The 11,794-nt window shown below is 29.1% G+C and overlaps 2 protein-coding genes across 9 annotated transcripts in view; both read left to right on the top strand.

Moving 5' to 3' along the window:
- LOC112682280 (glutathione S-transferase-like) overlaps window positions 1-2,227 on the top strand; it is a 10,778-nt gene extending 8,551 nt beyond the window's left edge. The window contains 1 exon segment of the mRNA XM_025552818.1: window positions 2,038-2,227. Within this exon segment, the coding sequence (XP_025408603.1) occupies window positions 2,038-2,205 (168 nt within the window). The 3' untranslated portion in view covers window positions 2,206-2,227.
- A 1,330-nt stretch (window positions 2,228-3,557) lies between these two features.
- On the top strand, window positions 3,558-10,957 carry LOC112682279 (glutathione S-transferase-like). Of its 8 annotated transcripts, none has more exons than XR_003148478.1 (6): window positions 3,558-3,916; window positions 6,828-7,229; window positions 7,344-7,929; window positions 8,019-8,196; window positions 9,868-9,936; window positions 10,516-10,957. XR_003148478.1 is itself a non-coding variant. In XM_025552817.1 (3 exons), the coding sequence occupies exons 1-3, from the start codon at window positions 7,225-7,227 to the stop codon at window positions 10,670-10,672; spliced, it is 231 nt and encodes a 76-aa protein (XP_025408602.1). In that variant the 5' UTR covers window positions 7,210-7,224; the 3' UTR covers window positions 10,673-10,695. The 8 variants fall into 8 exon arrangements, 1 of the variants encoding a protein (XP_025408602.1); XR_003148481.1 differs by having other exon boundaries at window positions 6,828-7,221; window positions 10,516-10,956; XR_003148479.1 differs by having other exon boundaries at window positions 7,344-7,878; window positions 10,516-10,956.
- The last annotated feature ends 837 nt before the right edge of the window (window positions 10,958-11,794 follow it).

The following is an 11,794-nucleotide window of genomic DNA, read 5'->3' as shown; positions in this document are numbered from 1 at the left end:
AAACGATCACCATTTGTTAATCGTCGATAACTAAAACAACGGACGGATTCTCAAAATACGGAGTCAATATATTATTGTCAGTGGTTTACTATGGATCGTTATCGTCGGTACACCCAGGGAAGTTTTCGTAATAGTTATATTTTTAGCAATTTAGCAGTTTATACCACGAATTAATACGCAGTGGAAACACTTGAAACGTGTTACATAAATTGTATAACATTATTATATATTTTATTATTGCGATCCTAATATACATATGTGCTAATAATAATGAACAGATTACGAACTAATACCAAAAATTAAATAAAATATTAATCGTTTCCAATTTTTTTTCATATTTATTTAATTTTTCTAAGAAACAAATTCATATTCATATAATTGTTGAAGGACGCTGCGTCCCCTGCGTTCCTTGATGAATTAAATTAAGGGGTACGCTATAATATGAAGAAAAATGAAGAGTAGCTCAGACCCCCCCCCAATTCAACCACTGCCTTTATCATTATATTTTTTAATATTTAAAGATAAACTACATTTTTTTATTTAAAACACATATCTTATGATTTTTCATGATATTTAGTAATTTTTACTGCAAGTATTATTGTAATATTACAGTAATTTTAATGCTTAAGCCTTAGTTATGACTTTTAACTCATAACTTATAATTTTTTAAAATTAACTATCAAATATATTTATTTTATTTGATTAATATGTTTTCAAACTTTTCATCAACCACAGGATTTCAAGATATATATATATATATTTAATAAAATATGTTTGGAAACGTGCAATAGAAACCCATCATATATTTTTAATTTTGTATATTTACTTATACTATTTAATTAAAAAACGTTTTTCTGAATTGAAAAATATTCAATTACAAAATAATTATCATAAATAGTGCTTTAAGATATTCTTCGAAAATATTTGTATATTATGGAGCAACAGAATTTAGTATATATTAGGTAGAAAAAATAAAACAATAAGTTATTAAAAAAAAAAAAAAAAAAATAAGAAAATAAATCATAAACTGTTGTTTTTCTTTTATTTGATTATAAACTTCTTGCAAAAGGGTTTTTTATTCCTTTAAGTGTTTTTTTTCATGTATTGTAAAAAGTTTTCATAACAGAATGTGCTAAAGTTATCAAGTTACTGGATGTTCTATAAAATCTCCTTTTTCAATGCTTGAAGTACATCCAAAATAAACATTAAAACATTAGCATTTAGTAAAAAAAACTCTTTATAGGAGCATCGCAAACTATATACGAATTGTTAATATTAATTAAGGTTCCATTTACATTTAATGCATAATTTAATACTTCTAAAACATAAAAAATAAATGGATTTAAAAATTCTTCAATTAAATTTGGTTGTTATTGAGTAATTCTTTAAAATTTAAAATAGAAATTAGTATGAGCCAGAGTTGGTTTTTACTAGTCTAAGATATTGGTAGAATATCTATATTAATTCCAATTTTTAGTATATTATCACTTGTATATTTTTCAAAATTATTTATTTCTAAAAGTGGTAAGAGAATTTTTTTTAATTCAAAATGTATATAAGACCCATTTGATATTTCATTAGTTTTTAAAGAGAGTACAAAAAATAAGTTATTGTGGTGGTTATTTAAATTCTGTAAAAGTTAAATTTTTGTTTTTATTTTACACAATTTATGACAAAAAATACTCGTTGTCATGTTATGAATTGTTCAAAGTTTTTTTCATTATGTTATAAACATGCTTCTAAAAGTTGTATGATTTTATCTTAAGTAACAGCTGTAATCTGTTAATATATCAGTTGTGTGCATGTTTCGAGGATATTCTGTTTTATAGATTTGTATTTACATAAATACATATATAATAACACTGACCTTATTGTAATTATCTTAATATTTAATTTTTATTCTTAGTTGAATTATTATTTGATTATTTGATTTATGTTTTTGTAATGTAGTTTAATTTTTTTTTATTAAAATGTACAAAATGTACAACTATTTCTAATAAAATTATAATTTAATTAAAATGTCTGATTCTTTTTCAGTTGACTTGGGCTGACCTATTTTTTGTAGCTATTTTGGATTATTTAAACTTTATGGCAGAAATTGATTTATTGGAAGGTCGTCCAAACATGCAAGCACTCAAAAAAAAAGTGTTAGCCGTACCTCAAATAAAGACATGGGTTGAAAAAAGACCTACAAGAAATCCTTAAGCATAGAATCATTTCCAGCTCTGCAAATTTAAAAAATTAAGATTCCAGTTTATTTTTATTCAACAGTATTTTATACCATCAGTATAACCATTTATTTTTATAGTATTAATTAAATTTAAATTATGTATAATGTTATTTGATTCAAAATTAATAAAGTATTATTATTAGGGACCAGATTTATGTGCTTCTAAAAATGCTGTAATATGCTATAAAAATATGTTAAATGTATTATAAATGTAAAAAAAGTATTAATTAATACGGTATAAAAGAACTTTTAAAATATTTTGTCATCTTAGTTGCCATTTAACATTCTTTATCTTCAATCTATAAAGTATAAATAATACCCACATAAATAAAAAGTAAAAACAAAAATTGAATTCATATTTTACCTTATTGCATTGGATGATCAGAAGTTCCTTAATGTGTTCAAACGTTAAATTCCTCCGATTATCTGTAAGTACATTTTTATACACAGAATAACTTCACTCGACCTCAGCAATATTTATAGGAGCGTACTTCATATATGTAATATTACTTGCAAATAAATATTTCATAATTTTTCAAGTAGTTCATTGTTGCCGTCTATTTCTCCTTCCAAAATCTTAGAAATTGTCTTAATTATTTTATAATCAGGGTTTTTTTTTTTAGTATGGTTTTAAGTTTGGCATTTATAATACCACCAATTTGTTTTTTGATTATTTTAATGTGGTTTTTGCGTTTTTAATTTTGATCATTGCTTCTGATAACAAGTAATCTTTTGATTCTAAAATTTTTATTGTGCACGGAATTATTCCAAAATTTGATTTAATGTTAATTAAATTAGATTTAAAATTAGGATCTTTTATCAAATTTTGTGATTTTTTAATTGAAATAAAGTCTTCATCACTGTTCAATTGAAGAATTATTTATTTAATAATTTCCAACTTGTCACAATAATAAAAGGCTGTGTTTAGCCATGTACCCCAACGCGTTAATATTGGTTGTGGTGGAAGTGTTAGATTAGGGGCCATATTTCGGAAAAGTGTAGTGCGCGATGGAGCTTTTAAAAAAACTTATGATGTTAAAAATGAGTTTATCAACTTGAGGGAATTGATTTCTTATTTTTTCGGAAACTGTAATCGGTCGCAATTTTATCGATATTATGTGGCTGTGAACGTAAAAATACGACGGAAACGAATATATGTGCTATTAATAATATGCACTATAAAACTACAAATATGCATTGAATATACATTTAATAGGTGAAAACGTTGAAATATGAATATAAATCTGGTCCCTAATTATTACATTTTATATTTTAAGTATTTCATTAGTGTATAATAATGATTTTTTTCGGTAAATTCTATTTAAAATATATAAAATAATTTATTTTAATACACAAGTATTTATTTTCATTTATTAAAAACAAAAAACTTAAAATATTACGACTCAATTAATTAACTTCCAGAACCATTTTAATTCATAACAATTTATATATATATTAATTTCTATAAGCATTTTGTTAACTCAATTAATAAAACACAAAATTATTTATTGGATTGTATTATATAACGCAGACCTAGCGGCAGTCTTTATCATAAAAGCTATCAACGGCCGCTTTTCTGACTAATCGTCAACGCGAAACCCGGTTTTCCATCCATCCATCCATCATTGGAGTGGGGCCTGGAACGGTCACGACGACGTCCGACACACACCACCATCAAAACTGTGGGTTAGTAAATTTCGCATTGTGATGAGCGATTCTTGGAAATGAATCGATATTTTAAATTGATTCAAATCGGACTGAAAAGTACAATCAGAAATAAAGGTCGATTTACTTTATTTGCGGTTTTTCTAAATTGATGGTATTATTTGCCTGTGCTCTAGGTGAAAAGCAGATAAAAATATAAAATGTGTAATAACTTCTAATTTGTATTTCGTAATTGTATCAACAAATAACAATGAATCAATTCGCAAAAAATATCGAATCAAAAACTTGATTCGCATGAAAGATCGGATTAACGATTCGATTCGATCTTCACACAAATGAATCGATCTTTTAAAAGATCGGACCATGAAGATCGTCATTGCACGAAAAAGATCGATTAAAATTGCCCATCGCTATTAGTTCCACACTACTAGTTCCCCGATTTCAACACAACCATGACCCGTGTGCATGCATCGATGACAAAAGTCCTAATTTTTGTCATACTTGTTTTTTGCGTATTTGGTATTTCAGGTATTTGTTGTTCTTTTGCCTGATATGTAACACGATGACCAAATATACGGGGGAAAAGTTGCATTTTCATCAATGTATGTATCGATGAGATGATCGCATAATATACTGTAAAACTTTGGGTTTTTGACGTCCAAAAAAACTACCCACGAATCAAGGGGAACACTTGATTTGTGACCTATAAACCGCACTGCGTGATGACCCTAAGGCCAAGTCAGTGGAGCTTATAGGCTTTATACACTCAGTGGTTCATTAAAAAACCAAAGATTTGAATAAAGGGAAATAAATATATTTAACAGAAAAGTATTATGATCGTTACATAGATGAAAACGAAAGGAGGGAGTCAAAAGGGAGTATACATTATATTACGACGACGACAATGATGGTGCTGAAGCTTGTGGTGTTGATTGGCCTTTTCGCCCGCTATGGTCCATACGGTCGTACTTAGCCCATCATTCCGTATATGACGCACGTTGATGATAAGGTGTAAATATTCGTGGCACCGAAAAGTTGATTGTTGGTCGAAACGAAACGGTGTCCTGGTGACGTGAATCGAGAACAAAACTCCGTCGTCCGCGGTCGTGGAAAGAAAAAAAACAAATTGTTGGAGAGCCGCTTCTCTGTTCGGCCGGTGGTGGCTCCGTCAAAAGAATGTGATAGAGAGTGTCTCAGTGTCGTCGCGTCGTGAGCTTTTTTACATTAAATTTACAAATTGGGGAACAGGTTTCCCTGTCGGCACGCGCCGGCAGCCGCGACAACGGCACGCAACGGCGACGACGGGCAACCAGCTACGATACCGGCGCGATGGACACCGCTTGTGTGGTGGGTCGGGGAAACGGTATTGCATAACAATATTGTTTTGCATATTGTAATCGGATTTGCGCGTGTATGATAATAATTATTATCTTAATAAAATAGCCTCAAATTTCCGTGAATTTATATAACCTCAACAAGTTATTGAAGGTGCAACATCAATTGGAACAGAAAACCACTTGTTGTAATAGAAAAGAAGCTGAATTTTGAGTGATCTACTATTTTATTTTTATTTTTTTATTTTGAGTAATTAAACTTGAATAACTAAGGATAATCCTACATAGCAATTTTAGATAATGACACAGAAAAAAAAATATAATTTAAGTTTTGGAAAAGAAGATAGAGAAAACAAATTTTTTAAGTCGAGATTAAATAAAAAAAAAAAAACATGGTAATGTAATTATAAAGTAACAACATAAAAAAAATTATAATTTTAAACAGCACGTTGGTGCGAGAGACACTGGATAATATTTAAATATTAAAAAAAAAGTGTAATATAGTAAAAAGACCTACCAATAATAATATAATAACTTAACGGGGAGACAGAGAGAAGTGCACTAGCTTTATCTGTGTCCGAAACGGGGTCACACCGAATTTAAAGAAGATACGAGACAGAAAAAAGGGCAGTTTAAAGGGAAAACAGGGGGGGACAACATGGGGAGTTACGAATTTAATGACCTGGGCCTTCTAGATTATACTTATAATAGACTGTGCAGTTCTTGTGATTTTGAGCGGAGTCTCGCGTACGTTAGGGGCCCCGGATCAGGCAGAAACACTCCACGTACAACCCCCCATTTAATATGAAGTCCGGAAATTCAAGACATGGTCACCATTGGTGCTTATTACAAATGTATTTTAAATTTTAAATACTGGAGGAGAAGATCACCACGGGAGTGTTTACGTGGTAGGTGGTATATACGGCTTCAGATGTATTACATTGTAGGTATCTTTGGGTGTATTATTATCAGGGCGGACCAATTCATATACATTCACGGTTTTTAAACTTTTTATTTTAAAGGGGCCATCATATAACAGGAAAAATTTAAAAAATTTTTTGTTTATTGGATTACTAAGTTTATGGGTTCGGACTAATACAATATCGCCAATTTTGAAAAAGGTGAGATTGAGATGTTCTTGTTGACGTTTTTTACGGGATTCAGATTTTGATAGTTGGACTTCTTGGGCTAATATTAATTGTTATTGTGATCGAAAGATAAATTGTCGGGGAAATGTATGAATTGAGTGAGAGGATTATGTTGAGAATTTTGTAAGAATAGTGCTGAGGGGGTTTGGTGTGTAGACTCATGACGTACGTTGTTGAGCGTCCACTCGATGTATAGAACATATTGGGGCCATAATGAATGTTCCTGGTAATAATATGTTTGAAACATTCTACGTAACTTTCTCATGACACGTTCTGCTGGGTTAGATTGAGGGTGATAAATACTGGTGTGAGACACTTGAATATTATATTTTTTAAGAGAGGTTTGCCAATATTTACTTACAAATTGTCGACCATGGTCGGAGACGATATTTTTTGTTACACCATAATTTGGGAAATAATCTGTTGTTAATTTTTTAATACATATTTTAGCATTGGCAAACTGGAGAGGATATAATTTGACGAAGCGGGTGAAGTTATCAACAATTACAAAGATGTATGAAAATTGAAAAATACCAGTGGGAAGAGGACCGTAGAAGTCCACTAACAATTTATCGAAAGGTTGAGAAGAGAGAATAGATTGCATAGTACCCGCAATGCAGGTGGTCTTTGATTTACACTTCTGACACAACTCGCACGCTTGTACTATACAACGGATAATTTTATTGAAAGCGGGAAAGTAACAAATATTTTTTATAGATAGTATATATTAGTAATACTAATATAGTTTAATTCCTAATGCCTCTTTCCAAAATAGCCTATGTTCAAGAGTTTTGAGGACTATAAAATGTGTATTTGACGCTGTATGAGGCACACGGACACAACAGTAATGTGGTATTTTAATTTTTTTAGTTTTACTTTTAGTAATATAAACTTTAAAATTGTATAAAACGGAAACAAAACAAAATAGATAATGTCGTAACCCCGAATTTTTTTTGTTTTTTTTAGGGAGAAATTGTTGAATATCATACATATTATTTTTATACATATAATATTTTTGTGTCGTTATACCATGTTGTTACCGAGTCAAAAGAAAATCGATTGGCCCAACGATAACAACTATACAGTAGAAACTCGATCGACCGTCTCTCAGTTATCCGACATTGCTATCGTTAAATATAAATAATTTGGTGTTGGTTTCAATCATATATGCTAGTTAAATAATAAATAATGATAAAAAAACAACTAGGTGAGCCTGGCGCTCACTCAACATCAATGGCAGGACGTTACATAACGATACCAAAGACAAATGAATGAGACAATTGAGATTAACTCGTTGCGGCGATTATCAAGTGTGTACAATTTTTTTCTAATATCCAACATATGAAATAAACGTGCCGTGAACAAACAAATTGAATTATTTTTAATTAAATTTAATCAGTGATTGACGAGTAACTCTTACATAAAATACGAAATGTTGCAGCTGAAAAAGCTCGAGCGTCAAAAAAACAAAAGAAAATCACAGATTATTTTGTTTAAAATTGTTAGATTTAATTTAGTAGTATAGTAGTATGGTATTTAATAAGTAGTATATGTGTGTATTATTTTTTTTTCGGAAAATACACACGTTGTAAAAAATATATGTTTATTACAAAATTTAAATTGTAAAATTTCTGTTAACAGCCATAGTCCCGGTATCGATAGTGAAGGTTGATCGAGTTTCTACTGTATTAGATGACTGATCAAAATTACTAAAATGACCAAATCATTCGATCGAATCTAACCTAACCTAACTAGACTGTCCAGATTCAAATAATTCAAATTATTCAAACGACTGAAAATTTTCATCTCTAATCTGACCGTACGTAAGGAACTGAAAAGTTATGAATTCGTAAGACTCTGGGAAATATATCGACAAAAATATAAATTATTTTGTATAAATAATGCATTACATTTGCCTTTACATTTCGCTCTTATAATCCACATACATTTTGTTATATTAATATATTGTTTATTTAAAGCTGTGTCCAAACCAAAACAACATTGTGGGCAAGACACAATTTCCACATTTTTGGCTACAAAATTTTTTAAACATTTCTTTAAAAATTGTAAACTTTTGTGTTTTCAACAAAGTTAGCAACAACATTTTATTTCCACATAGGAGGCGGTAAAGATCATAGAATGTTAAGAAATATTATTGACAAAAATGTTTTTAAATTTTTTCTGCTGGTTTTATTGACAACATTTCATGGTATTATCAATTATTAGCATAATATGTAGCGAATTATAAAGATGAACTGAGTATACAACCAAATATGGTAATAATTGTCTAGAAAACATGTAACTATTTATTTACCTTAGTTCGTCAGATAATAGATTCATATCATTATGGTTAAGATCATTCAGCATATTTGTTTTATTAATAGTTTATTTACACTGGAGGCTAGGATGAACCCAAAATTTCTTTTTTTAATAGAACTTAAAATAATTGTGCAAACTGCTGCAACCACTACTTCTTCCTGGCTGAACATCTTGCTAAACACTAAAATTTGGTCAATAATGTTTCTTTGGTCTGGACTTATAAGTTTTTACTTATTATTGAACACTTTGTAGGAAACAATTATCAAAAACTGTTGACAACAAAGTTGTCCACAATGTTGCTTTGGTCTGGATGCAGCTTAAGATGAAAAAAAAAACATACTTGATAAATTTTTCTATGGATACATTTGAACTTAAAATTAATTTATATCCGTAAATAATTTTAAATTGTTACGAATTATTTAAAATTAATAAAACAGCGATTTTTTAAATTAATTTGATGAATATACCACGTATAAAAAATTGAGAATTTTTCAACTAAATATCTAAATATAAGTTTTATCTAACAAATATTAATGGAAGGGGGTTTTAAACATAAAACATTGCCGCTTCTTACTAAAACAAAATTATACAATACCAATATTACTTAATAATTACCGACTATACTTATATATGTCATACATAGGTGAGGAGTTTTGCCCTTTGTAACACCGGTCACGTTAATTTTTTTTCGTAAATAAATATAATTTAATAATAATTTATTACAACATAAGAAGTGGATTTGCTTGAAAAACTTTGTTTTTTTTTTTGTGCGTTATGTAAGTATGTTACAAAACATCATTCAAATATGTGGCAACATCTAGTCGATGACACGTTATCAGATAACTAGTATTATTTAATCGAAAACGATTTACAAATTTAAAAATTAATTAGTTAACATTTTTTATAAATAATTTAAAATCTTAACAAATAAAGTTAGTCAAATCGCATGTCATTCAGAATCAAAGGAATATGACGCCATAGTTATCGTTCTATCTAACCCTATTAAGTTATAGTCCACATGAAAAAAATCGCGGTTTTTTATTTATAATCTATAATTTTTTGACCTTAAGTCACGAACGGGAAAAAATTTTCACCGCGAAATAACAGCAGTATGGATATACCAAATATATTTGACAATATCAGTTTATTTAGCATAATTGTATATACGTAGGTACTCCGTCACACGTGGACTGCAACCTCAATATTCAACTGTTTTCGTTTTCGTAGTAACCATATTACAGTAAGTAAATGTCAAATATCGATAAAATATTAATAAAAAACTGACTAAACGATCAATGAGTAATTTTTATTATTCCGCACATAGTACGCCGCTGCCATACGTTCCGTTGTCAACGAGATCGTTTACGTTCTGTTTTACAGTTCATAAAAAAAAATGGTTGTGTATTAAAAAAAATAAAATATTAATATTTTGTTTATGATATATTTATAAATATTATTATTATGTGACGCGATAATGTTCAAAAGTTTATCGTAGCCTCTTAATTTGATTATTATTACTATCCTGAGTCCAATAAAATTATTCGTGGAATTTCCGTTTTAATTATTTCCCTAAAACTATTGTTTCCATTATAATTATTTATTACATTTAACATCAATAACAAGAGAATTATTTTTATTGGGTTTTAATACAATTTCTGGTAAATCATTAAAATCTAATCTTTAGTTTTTACATCAATAGTTTACAGTATCCATATATTAGTATCGATTAATTTGTAAAATGTGCTCTTTATAAACATAATACGAGTATGTATTCTCATCTAGTCATTCTATTCAAATAATAATCACTTTTATATTACAGTAAACAATATATCATCATGTCATCGTATAAACTAACATACTTCAACGTAACTGGATTGGGCGAACCTATTAGATTCTTGCTGTCCTACTTGAACATTGATTTCGAAGATGTTCGTTTTGAACTTGAACAATGGCCATCGATCAAACGTAGTAAGTAACCATAAATACCAATTTGTAATGCTATTTTCATTATACTATTATGTATTCAAGATATAAATAACGCTTATTTTTCTACTGTCTTGAAATATGTATTATTACCCTGGAATAAAGAACCATAGATACCTTACTATGAATATTTGTAATTAGGGCTCGTAAGTTGTTGCATTTGCATTTTTTTTTTTTTTTTTGGACTATTAGATTTATTACTAGGTAAGCTAGAAATTCATTCCATGACACTACGAAAAAATATCAAATATTAATAGTGCTTATTTTGGTATATTCAGCGGTTTTTAGATCTTAGAGCATATTTTTTAATTTCACAATTTTTTAGAGTATATTTTTAATTTATGATGATTAATTTTGGAAATTCATAAATTAAAAAATAAATACATTCATAATGAGATTTCTTACTAAGTACTCTTGTATTACATTTTATTTGACATTTAAAACTATAATATGAATGGTAGGTAATTTAGCATACATTCATTCAAATTTTGAGTTTATACCGGAGTATATTATGAAATTTGAAATAAAAAAAATGTAATTATCTGAAGTTTTTGTTAGGCAAGGGCGTCAATTGGCCATTTTATTTTTAATCTCTTTGATGGGTTGCTGGGAATGGTTATAGACTCTATAATATAGATGACACAAGGGAAATAAGAGGGTTTTGGTTTGAATGGAATTTTGAGTGGATATTTTTGTAATGTCGGATTGCTATTTCATTGATTGTTGGGATTTGTAGATTCTTATGTAGTGCGTCGTTAGTCATATACCATGGAACTCTAGTTATTTGTCTAAGACATATATACTGGAAATCTTGTATGGGTCTTAGATGGTTTAGCTTGAGCCCAGATTTGAATACCATGTTACGCCTTAATCCCAATTCTACGGAATGAGCGCCCGGTGACAAACACCTTAGAATAACGAGGGTCTCCAACCAGGTACCCAGACCTTGTTAGGGGCCGGAGTACCTAGATTTTTATAATTTATTAATATTAATTTTTGTGGTTTGAAAGGAAAAAAACTAAAAAAAATAAAATACCGATTATGAGAAAAAAAATGTATTTTAAGCATTTTTTTTAATTTCGATGCAGAGAAAGCTCGGTGTCGCGTAAAACTGT

The sequence above is a fragment of the Sipha flava genome, unplaced genomic scaffold (assembly GCF_003268045.1).
Source record: "Sipha flava isolate LNK unplaced genomic scaffold, YSA_version1 20216_pilon_pilon, whole genome shotgun sequence".
Taxonomy (NCBI): Eukaryota; Metazoa; Arthropoda; class Insecta; order Hemiptera; family Aphididae; genus Sipha; species Sipha flava.
Note: the sequence above shows the minus strand (reverse complement) of the source record. Positions and strands in the feature narration are given on the sequence as shown.

Excerpts from the sequence above, each read along its gene's own strand:
- LOC112682279 (XM_025552817.1), top strand. Across the intron at positions 9,937-10,515 it reads TTCGTAGTAACCATATTACA|TAAACAATATATCATCATGT; the intron begins GTAAGTAAATGT and ends TTTATATTACAG.